Consider the following 18,891-nt stretch of genomic DNA (forward strand, 5'->3'; position numbering starts at 1 on the left):
TCTCTAACTCGTTCAGTGATATTTAGCGCGTGTTGATAGTGGATGTGTACGCGCGCAAGTGAGATTCCGGTTACGTCATGACGCACAGGTACTCTGCGTTTTTCCGCGTTATAGCCAGTGCAAAGGTATATATGAAATGTCGTCATTCACAGGGAAAAGCCAAGACATTGTTGGGATAAATAGCCACTCCATGCATTTTAAATGCACTAATGCAGGTTCTTGCCAGTCAGTTGAAATTACCCTTAAGAACTAGAGCATTACTTAGCACTGGACATGTAGTAAACATAAGGTACTTTACATCACTCAAGAAAACAAGCTATTTGCGTGGACAAGGTGGTGTCCAATTTGATACAGTGCCTTAACCACCTAGTTCGGTGGTTAAGGCACTGGACAACTGATCGGAAGGTTGCGAGACCCTCAGTTGTATACATGAGATAAATATAAATGTCTCTGGATAAGGGTGTCTGCCGAATGCTGTTACTGCAGTGTAGTACCAACTCCAAATTCATTCCAACCGGGTTGGAGCCACACCTGATATCATTTCAACTCCACACAGCTCACCATTGACTACCGCTTTAGATGCTCTCATCTTCAGCTCCTTTAACTCAAGGGTGTCTAATTCTAAAAGACCGATTCCGGGTTTTCGTTCCAGTCAAGCAGAAGCCACATCCGATTCCACTTGTTTAATGTTGAACATGGCTTTTAATCAACTTTCCTTCTGCTTGGTTGGAACAAAAACTAGTTGAAGCTCGATCACGCCGAACGCATCTACTTTTCCATTGTCCTACTCTACATTACAGCTATATTTTTTACATTTGAAATACAATTTGGTGATTCTATTTAGCGTTTTTAATGTTTAAAATCCACAATTCTGAATTTAGTATTAAGCATCCTGAATTTTAAACACTGAACTCCAACCCCTAGAAATTTCAAAACAAGTTAAGACATGCGTTTAATTAAAATATACAACATTTATATTTAAATACCTTTGACAGCTTACAAGCTCCTGACTTCTACACCCTAAATATATTTATTAATTTTTAAATCTGACTTTTTCAGATTTTAATATGTGGACTATCACTCAATTTCAACCATATTTGGCATTGTATGATTCATAGATCACATTTAAATTGCTACGTTTCGATTTCTTAAACTTCGGCACCAGTACAAACATTAATACAATAACAAAAGGTGTTTATGCCATTTAGGACTTTATTAGGTAATCAAATGGAAAATGCTTCTTAAACACAATCAGGAATTAGACACTGGCCAAGCTCACATTCCACAAACATCTTATTTTTAACAGTGTCTTTGAAGCAGTTAAGACAAAGCCACCAGATGTTCTCCACCTGAGCACTGTAGTAGACAGTAAACACAGCATGTGGAAAAGTCTGCTACATCAGAAATCACACAGACCCCAATCAGACAGTATGATTTTCCCTTTTTTTAAAAACAAAGATGTACAGTTGATGATGTTACAAATGATCAACTAAAATCTGACAGGCTTCTTATTATTTTTTCTTTAATATCTAGCTGCAGATCTGATGTGATTTTTTTTCATGATTTATTTTCAGTGCATTTATTCAAATAAAATGGAAAATAACCTCCAAATACTACAAATACATGTTTAAAAAAGAAATGATAAGAAAAAGTCATTAGTGGACATGCTGTTTAAGATCATGCAGCTTTTTAAGCTTTGGGACAATAAATTCAATAAAGGTTATATTATAGTGACACCTCAGCACAAATATTCAGTGTATCAGTGTGTGAACCACCATGAGGCACTTTCAAAGTCACTGTTGAAATATAGATCCACCAGGACAGATGTGTCTATTAAAGAAATATTATAATCAAAACTATGGCTAAAAGCAAAGATGGATTATCATAGGGTTAAACATTCTTTCGGACAACTGATTGTAACAAAGTAATACATGTTTAATTAGACCTTTGAGACAGGAACAACCCTGGTATAATGAATTTGTATATGAATACTTTATATAGGTGTAGTCATGGATGATATATCAGAGTTTAGTATATTTTACATTCCTATTTAAATTCCTAATGCAGGGAAATATGGTGGTCCATACTGCTTTAATAACGGATTGCCCCAAAACCTGCAATGATGAATACCACTTTTTACAGCATTATATTTTAAAGATACGGTTCTGATTGTGAATTACTGTATAACTTATGTGAATTACTAGAGCTTGTAAAATAAGTGTAATGATCAGACAATAGAGTACAACAAAATACTCAATCTTTGAAATCTATAGGCCCAAACTCTATGTACAATTTGTAAATATATATTTTATTTACTCATCATTAAGTCACTTCAGCAAGAACAGACACACGGTATGTGCTTTCTCCAATTTTTAAACACCAAACTCATTTTCACTGTTACATACAATTAAATACGGACCATAGCTGTTTATGTTATTCAGTTATGGTTAAATCAGCAATGAAATATATTTTGCAGAGATACTTTTGTTCTGGCATTGTATAAGTACTAGGGTGACCATGAACCTCCCACCAGCAACTGAGTCTGGGGTGTAAGCACACCAGTCTATCATTTCTAGACTTTCCCAGTCTTATTTCTTGTTGATGGATATGACTGAAATTGCTAATCTGATTTTCAGTTCTGTACTAATACTTAACAAACCAATTTAAAGCCAGGTCAGAAATCCATTCTATTCCTTAAAGCAAGCTTTACCATCAATTTCCTTTTTAATACATATTCTGGGTTTCTGGGTGTCCTTTATTTAAAGTATAATAATGTAAGGTGAATTCAATTAATTTTATATGTAATTATTTTTCAAGCTGTTATTGTTTTGTTTTTTTGTAAAAAATCTGTATTCAAAATGGATGAAGCAGTGTATGAAATAAAACATGACAAAACAATATAATCAACAATCACCAAAGGAATTTTCAGTCCATTATTTCAATATAAAATACCATCCCGTAAAAGCACTGATAAATATATTTCCAAATGCCATTTTATTATGTATATACTTCTATCTATATGTGTAAAATGTGAGCAATGCAAAGAAGTCTACTATGTCGTGAAATAAAATCAGAAGTCTAAAAAAAAAAATCAATTAAGTTTACATCAAAAAGAACATTTTCTTATCTATGAAAATGGTTAGAGGAAAAGTCACTGCACTTCCTCAGAATGAACAAGTTCAAATTGGCCCACTCATTAATAAACCCCTCTACATAACCCACTACCCACTTGATCAAAGTTGGACCTTGTCTTTATGTGTTCATTCATCAAGATGGCCCCTTCCTGGAATTACGTGCTTCTTTTATAACATTGGCCAGCAGAAGCATGTGAAGAAAAACCTGTGCAAAAGTGCATTCTGCCTCATTCACTCTCTCTTTGCGGTGCCATTATATACAGTACGGCTAGCTCAGTGTATAACAGATCGACGTGCAGACATTTTCAACCAGGGGCCAACAAGCCCATCGATAAACAATTGAAAAACCAGCTCTAAAAGAATATTCTATAGTTATTATAAAGTGGCTAGACAATATTTTGGACTTCTTGCCTATGGCATGAAAACCATGCTTTCCCTTTCTCCAGAGCCTCAAGCTCCTCTTTCACTTTCTAAAACAGATTGTAGCAGTACCACAGACCAATCGGCTTGGTTGTGCGTGTGGGATTCGTGGAGCTGTGAGACATCTGCTTGCATGCTTATTGCTCTAAAGACACTTTAGACAGAGAGAAAGAGAGAGAGAGAGAATGAGAGAGATAATGAGAGAGTGATAATGAGAGAGAGCGAGAGAATGAGAGAGAATGAGAGAGAGTGAGAGAATGAGAGAGAATGAGAGAGAGAATAAGAATCCCTGGTGATGGAAAGGAAGAGGTAGGAAGTCCAAGAAGCAAGAGAGGAGCAGAAAGACAAAGAAGAAAAAGACGTCGGAACAATGGCAAGTTATCGAGCTAGCAGCTTGATGAGGTTAGCACACATCTCGAAGAATTCGATGGTGTGACTGCCGGGCCGTGGGTATGTCTCTCCTCCTGCTGAGTCAACTGAGGAGGTCAGTGAAGAAGCGAGGGAGCCCTCTGCCTGCTTAGCCCCACCTACTGGGGGTGTGGAGGGGGCTGAGCCTTCGCCCTTCACATCCTCTGATCCGTTCTTCTCACTCTTATCGTTCTTTAGTGTAGTTCGGTAGTTGCCAACCGAGCCAGAGCGATGCGGTGTGGCAGTACCTGACTTTGTCTCCAAAATATCATCTAAATTAAAAATAAATAATAAATAAATATATAAATATATAAAATAAAATAAAATAAATAAATAAAAGGGTAAAAGTAAATACAGAAGTCACTCTTTCATTTTTTCTCTAGCAGAACTGGTATCTCGAAGACATTTTAAACCATAAGTTTTCCTATTTACTAACTATGTCTCTGTAAAAAAAAATTAGTAACTTTCTTGCTTCCCTTAAATTGATCTTTTTAACAGAATGGTTCTGTTTGACACACTGACTTCAAAATATCACCATTAAATATTCATGGATATTTCCATTCTACAACAGTAGGGTGACAAAACAGAATTTCTTTTTCTTCTATCTGACCTAATCTCCACTGGTATCATACACAGACCACAATACAGAAATTAAGCAACTGATTATGTTTTTAAATGTCTTAAATCTTACAATTTCCATCATATATTTTCATCTTTACATTTTCTAGAATACTGCTAAGAAATATGGTCTCATCTTCAGTCGAGCTGCACTGCTCTGCCTTTCCTATCAGTGAGTTGGAAAGTGAATCCTACGCACATGCCACTTAATTAATGTGCATTTGGAGTCAAATTATTTGGTTTTTTTTTTGTGCTAAAAGTTCCCAACAACACACAATGGCTCTGTTTCTAAAATATTCTAAAATATTTTTTTTCCTAGAGTTGCTTGCATTACCATCTATGCTCCTGAAGTCCAGTAGATAAGTCCTGCTGTCCACTTGGTAAAGCTGCAGGCTCATCTTGGTTTGCAGGCCTGTAACTGGGTTCTTCCTCCGCACACGTAGATAATAGGGATTAACAACCTAGAACCACACAAAATAATCTAATTTCTCAAGCAAGTATTTAAAAAAAACACTTTATACTGACTACTGCTATCATGTTCATGTACTAATGTTAAAGATTATCAAGATTCATCCCTGTTGTTTTAAGGATGTGTGGTATTTCATATACAGTATAATATATACACTCTCTCAGCATTTTATTAAGACCACCTGTAAATGTATGCAGTTATTCATTCACTCAGTAGCAGCACAATGCATACAATCATGCAAATACAGGTAAAGAGCTTCAGTTAATGTTCACTTCAAATATTAGAATGTGGAAAACTCTCTGATGGGTTAATTTGAGTATTTCAGAAACTGCTGATCTTCTAGGAATTTCACATACAGAACATTACTGGACAGGAAGTCTAGATTAACTCAAATAAGTACTCTTTACGAATAGCATCTCATCAGGTTGCACTCTTATCAGCCAAGAACAAGAACCTGAGGTCATCATGGTGCAGAGTTGTTCCTTTTAAAATGGACACAGAGTGTAGATTCGTAAACTTAAAGTTGTATGGAGGTTACAAAACAGAACATGTGAAGACCTTGAGTCATACAAGGCATTAAGAGTTTATTCTGAGCATTTGTTTCAATTGTTTTGAATCGTTAACGATGCTAGCAAGTCAAATAGCAGTTAATATTGTCGCCCTGGTAAGAGCGTCACCACATGGTGTTAAAAGAAGCACTGAAAACCAGTGTCATCACCTGGATTAGAAATAGCAGACCGTTTTAAAAGTCATTCTGCACTCAAATATTGAATAGTTTTACTAAAATAAAACCTTGCAAACAAACTTCCTGGGCATTACAAATATGATTAGATTATGGGGCCTGATCTTTAGTAATCTATTATCAGTATAGTCCTGGAAAATATTCTAGATCCATAGCATACAATAAAGGCAAACCTGAAGCACTGCTATAAAACCTTATATATATATAATTGTAAGGTAAATGGATTTGGTTATACAAGGCAAAAAAAGCTAATCACACTTCTCTGATTGAACAGTAGGGGTAAATAATGCATAAAAACCGTTTTATAATCAGAGGTTGTACTCGTCCAGCCCCTACTTCCACCTTACCTTCCACTCGTAGTCGAGCTGCTTCATGGCCCGGCAGACTTCGCTCATGATATCGTTAGGCCTGCTCTGGCTACGGATGCCTAAGTGCCATTTAGCACGGCGAACACCCAGGTGCTTGGACTTTTGAGGGTTGAGTTCATCCAGAGTGTGACGGGGTCGCGGTGGTTGAGCTTCAGCCACCAGGAAGGGCACTCGCTCTGGGTGAGGCTTGGCAAAGTGGTGAGCAGGCAGATCATCAAGGAAGGAGTCAGGGGGACTTGTGGCCAGGTAGAAGTCTTTGGCTTCACTCATAATGCGTCGGTTGTCTATGATCAGATGGTATGCAACCGCAAGAGGGTCCTGGTTTTTCCGACTATAGAGAAAGCATATAATAAAAATTGAGATGGTGATGAACAAAGACAGTGAGATAAGTTTACTTAGCAGTCTATATTTGTATAATGTACACTCAACTAGCGCTTATTAGGAACACCTAAGCATTTAATATCACTCATGCTATTCTTTAGCCAATTGTGTGGCAGAAGTGTAATACATAAAATTATGCAGCTACAGGCCAGCAGCTCCAGGTTATGTTCATGTGAATCATCAGAATAGGGGAAAAATTGTCATGAGTCATGACTGCTGGTGCCAGACAGGTCTGAGTTTTGCTAAAATTGCCGTTCATCTAAAATTGAATCACACACACACACACACACACACACACAAGTGAACACAAAAAAAAACAATGCCACAGCCTATCTGAGTCATTATTAGCGAATGGCTAATTCTAGCATGAAAGCTGCCCTAAAAAGCAGAAGTCATCATAAACTGGTTTCATGATCATGAAAATTAGTTCAAAGTATTTCAATTGCCTTCCCATTTACTGGATCCAAATCCAAACACACTTCTTCTACTTTCGGCTTTTCCCGTTAGGGGTCGCCACAACGAATCATCTGTCTTCACCTAACTCTCGCCTTGGCATCCTCTACTCTCACACCAATTACTTTCATGTCCTTTAACACATCCATATATCTCCTCTTTGGCCTTCCTCTTGACCTCTTACCTGGCAGCTCTATCTCCAACATCCTTTTACCCATATAACCATCTCATGTACATGTCCAAACCATCTCAATCTAGCCTCTTTGACCTTTTCCCCAAAACAGCCAACCTGAGCTGTCCCTCTGATGTGCTCCTTCCTAATCCTGTCCATCCTCGTCACTCCTAAAGAGAACCTCAACGTCCTCATCTCTGCCTCATGTCTTTTCCTCACTGCTACAGTCTCTAACCCATACAGTATAGCCGGTCTCTCTACTGACTTGTACACCTTTCCTTTAATTCTTGCTGACACTTTTCTGTTCCTAATAAAGTGCTACATTAGTTTATACATCTGATTTTATACCAAACACACACCTGTAAAGGCAGTTGAGCACCTCCTCCTCTGTGCACTCAAACTTCTCACACACCTCCTTGAGTGCTTCCTCATCAATCATGGTGTTACTGTAAGAAGCATCCTCTGGAAACAGATACTTCGGTAGGTCCTGTTTAAACCACTCATCCTCCCTAAGAACAAGAAAAGAGAAAGACAAACTAGAACCTACTTTAGATAAGATTCAAAATGTGTTTGTTGATTAATAATGACTCAACGCATAAGTTATTAAAAAAAAGAAAAACTATTAAAAATTGTGAACAGTACTGTATGCAAACTTAATTGGAGAACTTATTACATGCATGAGGCTTCCCAAACTATACAATAAACTGAAGGAGCCACTGCATCAAGATGTTCTAGGTAGGACATCATGTCTAGCTTCTTATCTATAAGCAAGTGCAGAGCTTTTGAGAAGGAAATGGTTGATTTGCATATGAACAACGTAAAAACCTTGTTTTGTGCATCTGTGACTATACATATGTGGGTGTGTGTATGAAAAAGAGAGAGATCTCACCGGATCTCTTTAATGGTGGCTCTCTTCATGGGGTCCACCTGCAGCATGTGTTTGAGAAGGCTGATAACTGAAGGATTCAAGTACTGTGGGGTGAAGAAGATGCCATCACAGATCTTCTTGAATAGCGTTGGGACATGGTCGTCATCGAAGGGCAGCGTCCCGCACAGCAGAGCATACAGGATCACTCCACTGCTCCAGATATCTACCTCGGGTCCCGCATACAGCCTGAGCACAAACACATTCATACATACACATCAGTCATATACAACCGAATGTGTGTAGAAAACAAATTATAAGAGGAAGAAGAAAAGTAAACATGAAGCATATAGCCTATTGTAGTTATCTATACACAGACATATATATACTGGATAAGTATCTGCCTGTATTTCTCAGCATTGAGAACACCATTAATCCTGACCAAATCTCCAACTCCATTTGCAGAAATGCAGCCCCAAATGTTCAAGGAACCTCCACCATGCTTCACTGTTGCCTGCAGACACTCATTATTGTATCGCTCTCCAGCACTTCTGTTACAGCCAAATATTTCAAACTTTGACTCATCAGTCCAGAGCACCTGCTGCCATTTTTCTGCACCCCAGTTCCTATGTTTTCGGGCATACTTGAGTCGCTTGACCTTGTCCACGGGTCAGAGGTATGGCTTTGTGGCTGCAACTCTTCCATGAACATCACTTCTGGCCAGACTTCTCCGGACAGTAGATGGGTACCTGGGTCCCACTGGTTTCTGCCAGTTCTGAGCTGATGGCACTGCTGGACATCTTCCGATTTTGAAGGGTAATAATTGATGTGTCTTTCATCTCCTGCTCCAAGTTTCCTTGGCCGACCACTGCGTCTACAATCCTCAACGTTGCCCGTTTCTTTGTGCTTCTTCAAAAGAGCTTGAACAGCACATATTGAAACCCCAGTCTGCTTTGAAATCTTTGCCTGGGAGAGACCTTGTTGATGCAGTATAACTACCTTATGTCTTGTTGCTGTGCTCAATCTTGCTATGACATGAATCTGTCTTTCACAACCTCACCTTGGTAGCAGAGTTTGGCTGTTCCTCACCCAGTTTTAAGCCTCCTACACAGCTGTTTCTGTTTCAGTTCATGACTGGGTTTCAACCTACATGTGACCTTGATGATCATTAGCACCTGTTTGGTACAATTGGTTGATCATACACCTGACTATAATCCTACAAAATCATTGACTTTGTGAAAGTGTACCTATAAGAATTGATGCTGGTTTGAAGGCAAAAGGTAGTAACACCAAATATTGATTTGATTTTTCTTTTGTTTGCTCACTTTGCATTTGGAAATTGACAGAAATAAACACTCATTATTTATAAAGAAAGCATTCTTTGTTTACAGCATTTTTTCACACCTGCCTGAAACTTTTGCACAGTACTGTATGAAATATATATATATTTAATTTGTGTGTGTGTATATATTATATTATATTATATTATATTTTATATATATATATATCGTCGCTTTCAGGCGGAATCCTCGTATCTCCAAAACCGTTATTTTTCAGGAAATGAAAAAAAACGCCGTACCTTATCTGCAGTGCACAAGGTTTAGTCTGCGTTGCAGTGGATTGTCTTGCGCTAAATTCCTGTCCCTCAGACAAGCACCAGAACTAGCGGGGGTCAAGATTTTTTTTCTTTGAGCCCAGTGTTTTGAAGACATTTACCTCGGAAGACGTGTTGATTCGTTGTGACTCTTCTTGAGGAGAAATATGCCGCGAAACTCTCCCGCGGAGTGAGGAAGAGGTGGACAGTTGAAGTGTCCAATGGAGTTATGAGATTTGCGCTCAAGCTATTTTCAAGACTTTAGATTGGTTAATAAGTTGTAAAAACAACAGACCCACGTAGGGACTGACCAATAGCATCGATATGTGAAAAAATATGAAACTGACCAAATTCGGACATACAAGGTTTCCACCCGACAGCGACGAGATTGATTTTATATATATATATATATATATATATATATATATATATATATATATATATATATATATATATATATATATATATATACACACACACATATATACACACACACACACACACACACACACACACACACACACACACACACACACACTGCTGTCAATCACAATGAAACCATAAAGTGACTGAAAGTGATTGATCTGCACCACAATTGACAAGAATTCTTTCACAAATGGTGATGATGCTTATGGCTCCAGTTTGTTTATAAGAATTGCCTTTTTGAACGTCCAGGATTTATCGACTTTATCTCAATTAAACCTTATGAAATGTCTGCAAATGTCATATATTCATGGTTCTCAAAGTGGGGTTTGTGACGCATTACCTCTTCTTATTTTATTACTGTGATGTAATAAATAAACCCACCAATGACTGAAAAAAAATACTAATTCTATGGTAGTCTTTCAGAACAAGTTTCCAGATAATGCTATCGATAATAGAATATAACTATCTAAACATAAAAATTCACATTTTGACAGTGGTATTCTCTACAAAAACAAGTATTTATGCATTTGTATATGGGTCTATCTATTTTCTGAAAGGTTTTAAATAGTTTTGTTGTTTTTTCTTACTTTAAAAGAAACAAATGGAATAGAGCAAATATTTAACATTTAAAAACAAGGTTTATTAGAAAAATTACCTCCCTGAGATGACTTCAGGAGCTGCATAATTAGGGGAGCCACAACTGGTCCGCAAGAATTCCCCATCCGACATCATATTTGATAATCCTACACAACAAAACATGTGTATTGAAGGTTCGATTGGTTTTAATCCATAAAAAAAGTAAATAGAAAGGAAATATAATGTAAATATTTGATCTGATTTAATATCCATAAAAATGTCTGTGCATGGTTCCTAACCAAAGTCAGCAATTTTAGCATTCATGTGTGCATCTAAGAGGACATTCTCTGGCTTGAGGTCTCGGTGTACCACCATGTGTCTGTGGCAGTAGTCCACTGCTGAAATGATCTGCTGGAACAGACGTCGACTTTCCTTCTCATCGAGCTGGTGAGCAGAACACAACATTCACAAGAACTGAGTTTTTCAAAGAGGCATGAAAAGATTATTACATAATCTAAACTGCTGTGTGGTGTATAAGACAACTCAAGTGCATTTCAATTTAAATAAAAGTGCCATTAATTAAAACATTTGCAAGTGTGAATGGACTCATGTTCTATAGATTTAACATAATGTTTAAAATCATTTAAGGAAATTAGACACTGTAGCTTTAGTGATTTCTGTAGGTCATTCCAAGTTGAAGGTGCAAAAAACATAAAAGCATTTTGAACAACTCTGTCCTAGCTTGAGGAACATTTAATGAAATAATTTTCTGGGACCGTAAACCATAAGTACTCTGTACAAAAGAAAGAATTTTGGATATGTAGCCTGGCAGCCTGCCTATAATACCCTTATATATAAAAATATAAAAGGTGAGTAAGCCGGCGATTTGACAGAGAGGGCAAGTTCACTTTGGAGTAAAGTGTACAATGATGCGTGAGAGGTCTGCAATTTGAAATAAACCTTAAAGCTCCATGAAACACAGCATCCAACATCCGAAGACACTTTGATGGGGCATTCATATACAACAGATCACCATAATCAATAATAGAGAGAAATGTGGCGTCAACTAGTCTTTTTCTAGCAGAAAAAGTAAAACAAGATTTGTTCCTAAAGAAAAGAAACCTAGCTTCAATTTCAACTTTTTTACTAGATTCTGTATATGAAGCTCAAAAGAAAGGAGCTCATCAATTAAAAATCCTAAAAATTTATAGGATGAAACTACCTTCATTGCAGTTCTATTCATTGTAGAACTTGCTTTAACAATGAGTCGGTATGCAATTGAGTAAATTATACTGCAGTTTTGCTTCCATTTGCTGGACCAATCGAAATGGAAGTTCTGTTTAACAAGGTGTACAAAAACATCATTTAAAATCCACCCTGAATTACTTAAAAATTAAACACCATAATTAACGAGATGTTCAGTGGTGTCCAAGTTGTATTTTCTAATGGAATTCAATTTTCTAAATTGGATTAAATTTCTTTTTTTGCTCTATTTACACTTTGGTTAACAGCACCAATAATGGTACTGAGACTTGTCACACTTCATCGCTATGTAAAAAAACAGACACAGCAGCACTTTAGTCTGTAGTTTAGTCTCTCCAGCACTCTCGCCTCCTATACTCTGTTTAAACAGATCAGGTTCCAAAGCTTTAACTATTAACATAATACCACCGTCAACACCATTGGGCTTGACATTTCATAGAACTGTAACTAGCCAACCCAAGCCTCTGGAATAACTTGCCACAAATGCATTATATCTCTGTGCAGAATTCTGGAATTTCTATACAACTTCTACTCGATTTTAACACTACACTCCTTGCAAAATAGCTAGGAAGTGCTCTTCTGTTTTTTTTTTTTTAGGAGGTAATGGTGAAATCTGACCGCTTACATTTATTTCCTGTGACTTGTCATGGCAATAAGAAAAATTCAACACCAACTAATAAATTACCATTTATTTCAATATACATTTCACCTTGCATGGTTGCAAATATACATTTCACCTTGCATGGATGCAAAGGGACAGTAGAGGGAAAGCTTTTCAGATATGGATCAAAAAGGCAAAGTAAATGTCTGCTGTAAGTACTAATTAGTAGTTCCTCAACATTTATTACCAATCAAGGAGACCACAGGCCCAACATCCTGTTATCTACTGGCACACAAGGACAAGGTTCACAAATGATCAAAGTTCACCTAGATATGGTTAACCTTAAAATAGTTAGGTTAGCATGTTCCTTCCCTCATTCAGTGAATTCCATCAAGTCAACCTCTGGGTGTGTGTGTGTGTGTGTGTGTGTGTGTGTGTGTGTGTGTGTGTGTACAATTATTGTTGTACATAACTGAGAAAGTCTTACCTTTCCATTTTTACAAATGTAGTCAAACAGCTCTCCCCCAGACACATATTCCATGACCATAAATATGTCGGTCGGTGTGCAAATCACCTGGTACCTGAAATCAAAAGAAAAAAAATTTGACTGATTTCTTCCCAGGTACTAATCGCTGCATCCTGGAAAATCCCATTAGTTCTGTTGAAGATTCTGTTGATCCAGTCGTCCAGCAATCACAATTTAGCCCTTGTCAGAGTCACTCATATTCCTACGCTTGCCCATTTTTTCTGCATCCAATACATAGACAAAGAACTGACTGTTCACTTTCTACCTATTATATCCCACCCCTTCATTGATGCCACTGTAGCAAGACAATCAATGCTATTCAAGGGTTAACAGCAAATCCTCCCCATCCTCAGCCTTTAATAATTAAATGCATGTCTTTATGCCTACTTAGAAAAACCTTGAGAAACATGCTTCAGTAATGGGGCTCTGACTGCTAAAACAACAATAAACAGAACTCTTTCATAATGACAAGCCTCTCTAAAAGATTGGTGCGTGTATAAAAACATGTACTAATGTAGCATATTTCTCATATACCCAACCCTGAAAGAGCATAAAGTGAGTCTGAGTGCAATAAGGAGCCGGCGAAAGAGGAAATACAATGTGATTAAACAAGTGAGTCAGAGGGTGTTAGAATAGTGAGTGTGTGTGAAACGTGGAGACTGAAAGTGAGAGAAAAGATGCAGAGTGTTATTCTATTAACAAGAGGCTAAGCTAGATTTATTAAACATTTATGGAACATGTTTTATACAGAGAAACTCTGAAATATGATGTTTTTCTCACCTAGTACGCTTGTGAAGTTGTACACCTAGATTAACCATCTAGCTATTTACAGAGACAAGGTTTTTTTTAAATAGCACTGTCCTATCTAACCTTTACTGAGCATTGAACAGAACTGTCACAGCTACTCACAGTTTAATTATGTGTGGGTGTCTGAAGAGCTTGAGGTTCTGGATCTCACGGCGAATCTTGCCCACTACATCCAGACTGCGGATCTTCTGCCGGTTCAGGATCTTCACAGCTACTTGGTGCTTGGTCAGTTCATGCTGGCCCACTAGAAGAAAACACACAGATTACTGAATGTTGCATTTAAAATACTACAAAATGAGAAATGCTTGACAAATGTATTCATATTAATGCAAACCTTGGAAGGTAAAAACATCAACAAAGGAACATCACATGGAAGAAATAGGCCTCAATCCTGGCAAGTCATTCTGAAGTCTGCGATCATTATAACCGATTACAAGCTTTTCATTCTGTAACAATGCTTGCTTAAAGACATATCCCTTTAGCCAGGCATACACATAATACATCCCATAACCCTGGGCTCTAGTACATCTTCTCAAATGCACATTATCTTCTAGTGCTTGCTAATATTATGAACAGCAGCCACGCTAATTCCTCTCCACTGACTTCTCTTTTCCTACCCATCCCGAGGCATCTAAAGATTGTGCCAGCTCCAGTTGTGTTCCGCTTTCTGAACATTTCGTACATTCAAAAAGAAGATGCCAAGTACATGTGGTCTTTGAGGACAACAATCTCCTAATCAATATACAGAATAACCTTCTACATATATTGTGTCGCCCTCATTAAGCATTTGAAGGCGTCGGCATGGAGGAGTTTAGCATTGAACCTATAATGAACTCAGATGTTGAGCTAATTTATGAGTTGCTCAGGAGCTCCTGGTTACTCAAATCCACCTGACGGTATATGACTGTAAAATAGAAAAATAGAACAGAAGCCTTAGAAAGGATTTTATCCATAATAGCACTCACTGGTGTTTATTACAATTTTATAACCAAACCCTCCAGTGTCACCCAAACGAGAACTTTGAGTCTGGTTCCTCACAAAGTTTCTTCATTTTCCATCTAAGGGAGTTTTTCCTTGCTACAGTTGCCTCAGGCTTGCTCATTAAAGGTAAATACAAATACAGTAAAATTGTTTTATACATATTTTATACATATATTTTGACTGATTAATCTTGAACATTTGTACTATATTTCACTTATTGCTCTTTCCCCCCCCACCAGCATAAACATGTACTAACATTTTTCCACAGTAACAGTTTTATTGCTTATGATTCCTCCTTTCTATTGCAACCTAATTACCTTATGGTAACCTAAGTATGTGGACACCTAACCATCACTCACATAAGCACTTGCTGAACATTCCTTTTCAGATTTAGTCCATTTAGAAATTACAATGGCCTCAACTCTACCGGGAACGCTTTACACTAGATTCAGGCGTGGCTGTGTGGATTTGGTTATTGAGCCACAAAAGCATTATTGAGGCCTGTTGTGCAGGCAGCATTGCAGTTCATCCCAAAAGTGTTCAGTGGGGTGTTCACTATATATTGTAGATCAATCATGTTTATTTAATGTAGTCCAAGTTTCATTTTGGAGTTTTTCAGCCAAAAAAAAAAAATGATATTATAATTAATTAACTAGAAAAAAATCTATTTTATTAACTATTTAAAAATCTGAAAAAGCAACAACAATCCATCTGTTAATGTTGAGAATACTGAGAGATGATTACTGACTTCAGGAGGATGTGAGTCACCACTGCACATTAACGGAACATCTCTGATGAAAGCCAAAAGCTCCAGGTTTCTTGGTGTGCCCATGACAGGGGACAAAGGACGTTTCCTGCACTCTCAATACCACCTGCATAGCCAAGAAGGCTCGCCAGTGCCTCCACTTACTGCAGAGGCAAAACAGAGCCAAACCTAGTGACTTTAGTCACGGTGGCCTCTCAAAATGTATGGCTTGTGTACTGTTATGTGTTGCATCATAGCCCTGGAGAAACGACCTCTCATTGCAATGTTTACAAGGTATACAGTGGAATGGCAAAGACCAACTAGACTTGCCTGATTTAAAATACAAGCATTCAAACTTTTTTCCTGACAATAAAGGTCTTTCTTCCCAAATTGGCATGTGGTAATAACCAGTTATGCAATATACCATATAATTTTAAGCACACACCTCACTGCCATAATGGCTGGTTATATTCATTGTCACTACCACTGCATTATTTGGGAAAAGTCTGTATAAAAGGCATTGTGTTTGTAGAAGGCACTTCAGAAAGTGGATATAAAAAGAATGCCCCTCTCTAAAGTCAGCATAACTCTTTTCCAAGACACCTTCTTTTAGTGTGATAGTAGTGTAGTTCTTTTACGTGATACATTTGAAAGAGAGAAAAATTATTATTATTAAGAAAAACAACTAACAAAATTCTTGTTTCTTTGAAATGCTATTGGAAAAATAGCTACTTAAAAAATAAAATGTAAGGGACTGATAACTCTTCATTCCAGGTACTAATGTGGTGACAAATACTGGCACGTCAAGGTGAAAGAACAAAGAGCGAACAAATAGTCAAAGTCAGTCAAGCTCAGTGACTTTGGGGAAAAGGGCTCAGGTCTGCTAAACCTGTTCCAAAGAACCACTGGACAAAACAATTTAAAAGCAAATTTACTATTCAGAAATAATTTTCAGGAAGTTGCCTCATACAAAAACACACAGACACAGAACTGTAAGCAACCATCCATCCAGTAAGAAAAAGAATTGTGCAACTAAAATACAACCTTCTGAAGGACATCATTCATGTGAGAGTACTGTATGCTTGTACAGGCATTTGTGAATTTAAATGGCTTACAGGATAAACAAATCTTCTTTCACAAATTCTTAAATATAAAGAAACATCTACAAACATGACCACATTTTTAGTTGTAGCTTCGATGACTTTGAAGATCTTGTGTTACAACAAATTATATTAAATGAAGATCCAGTGGTTGTGTGCTGACGAGTCACAGTAGTTGTGTGCTAATCGCCTCTTTTTAAAAGCTTTATTTCTCAAATGATGACAACATAAGAGAAAGAAAAAAAAAGACCAAATGAAAACTGGGTTCGTCCTGGTCTGTCGAAATAAATCACTGATTCACAGAAGTGTTGGTTCGACGGAAAACAACAAAGAAATTAGTTTGTTCTATCTGTGAGTTCAATTTTGTGTGTTATGATAAGAATAATGTTTACATCTGCTCGTAGTTTTAGAAGTTCCTGTGCAGCTCCTTATCAGTTAAATCAGAGCTAAGAGCTGCAAATGCGACACAACACAGGAAAGAAAAAAAACAAGCATGACTTTTTTGTGTGTACACTAGGGATGTGGTAAGCATGACTTTTTTTTTTCCTGTGGGTTTTAGGACAGATTGTGTACACTAGGGATCTGGTAGCCTAGTGGTTAGCCTAGTGGTAGTTGCTGGACTACAAACTCACAACTACAGAAGGTTGTGAGTACAATTCCCATGTCCACCAGGCTGCACTGCTGGGCCCCTGAGCAAAGAACCCTCAATTGCTCAGTTGTTTAAAATGTAAGCCGCTCTGAATAAAGGCGTCTGCTAAATACTGGAAATGTTAATATACATGACTAGTTATTACGAGTGCTAATTAGCTAACTTGCAGTTTAAAATTTAATAGATATTAACTAATACATTTGCAAGAGTCATGTTAACCATTACACCTTAAAATACACCAGTGTTGTTCAGTCAGTCTTGACCAAACTAAAGCACTGAACTCCACGGTTCGGTTAGCAAACAGAGATCACAACTGGATCAGAATCCACTGCTAGTTAGCTTTACTAGCTGTAACCGCACAGAGGCAACAGCTTATCTGAAGCCACTGGCAACAATTCAAGTTATTTAAAGTAAGGTAACTAATCTTATATGTTTTACACAAAATTCCCAGGCGTGTCGAATTGACCAAATGTGTCTTAAAAACTCTGTTGACTTCCAGCAGTTAGCTACATAGCTACTTACTTGATATGCTATATACCTAAGAAACAAACGCCCTAGCTACATGGCTAAATCGTTAGCTAGTTTACTAGCTTCATTCGCAGCCACTGTTTGATCAAGCTGAACGATACAATCAATTAAAGCTCAAGCATAACACTTGCACTAGGAATATTACCTTTAACTTTTCCAAACGTTCCCACTCCTAACGTGTCTCCGAGAATGTAATGTCCGATTTTTACTCTTCCTTCATGTTTATGTTTATCCGTCGCCATCTTCCCACATACAAGCCCTACCTGAGGCGGCGGGCGCTGTGCTGGAAACAGAACGCCAGAGATACACAGCAAGCACGCCGCTTGTGTCCCAATCCTTTCACTGTGCACAAATAGGCCCTAGTGCGCGCGCACACATAGTAGTCTAGGCTTTCTCTACGTCACCAAAGTGCGTTTCTGAAGGCACCTTAGGGTTTAGGGGTTAGATTTGGGACAGGGCCTTAACTGGTCTTATTTTCGTGTGCACAAAATAAAAGTCCTCCGAAAAGTTGAAACCTCGAAATAAAAAAGATTACTGGTCGTTTCCCTCTTACATTACAAAGAATAGACACAAACGAACTTATATTATCTGCATATAAGTCACATATTAAATGGTTAGAGTCGTTTAAGTAGTTTAAAGTGTGTCTAGAATTATAAAAGTGCACAAAATAAAAGTCCGCCGAAAAAATGAAACCTCTTAATAAAAAAGATTACCGGTCGTTTTCCTCTTACATTACAAAGAATAGACACAAACTAACTTATATTATCTGCATATATGTCACATATTAAATGGTTAGAGTCGTTTGAGTAGTTTAAAGTGTGTCTAGAATTATAAAAGTGCACAAAACAAAAGTCCCCCGAAAAAATGAAACCTCTTAATAAAAAAGATTACCGGTCGTTTTATGCAAGTAAGAGAGTCTTACTTGCATGTTCCCTCTTACATTACAAAGAATAGACACAAACGAACTTATATTATCTGTATATGAGTTACATATTAAATGGTTAGAGTCGTTTGAGTAGTTTAAAGTGTGTCTAGAATTATACAGTTAGAGTGAAAGTGTTTCTG

At 37.4% G+C, this 18,891-nt stretch overlaps 1 protein-coding gene across 1 annotated transcript; it reads right to left on the reverse strand.

Annotated features, from left to right (window-relative positions):
* Positions 1 to 1,194: 1,194 nt before the first annotated feature.
* prkaa1 (protein kinase, AMP-activated, alpha 1 catalytic subunit) lies at positions 1,195 to 18,178 on the reverse strand. Its single transcript, XM_060862421.1, has 10 exons — positions 17,972 to 18,178; positions 13,926 to 14,067; positions 12,978 to 13,071; positions 10,926 to 11,070; positions 10,706 to 10,793; positions 8,055 to 8,279; positions 7,525 to 7,674; positions 6,139 to 6,490; positions 4,915 to 5,041; positions 1,195 to 4,234 (listed from the first exon to the last, which is right to left on the reverse strand). The coding sequence occupies exons 1-10, from the start codon at positions 18,066 to 18,068 to the stop codon at positions 3,933 to 3,935; spliced, it is 1,722 nt and encodes a 573-aa protein (XP_060718404.1). The 5' UTR covers positions 18,069 to 18,178; the 3' UTR covers positions 1,195 to 3,932.
* Between the last annotated feature and the right edge of the window lie 713 nt (positions 18,179 to 18,891).

The sequence above is a fragment of the Tachysurus vachellii genome, chromosome 26 (genome assembly GCF_030014155.1).
Source record: "Tachysurus vachellii isolate PV-2020 chromosome 26, HZAU_Pvac_v1, whole genome shotgun sequence".
Taxonomy (NCBI): domain Eukaryota; kingdom Metazoa; phylum Chordata; class Actinopteri; order Siluriformes; family Bagridae; genus Tachysurus; species Tachysurus vachellii.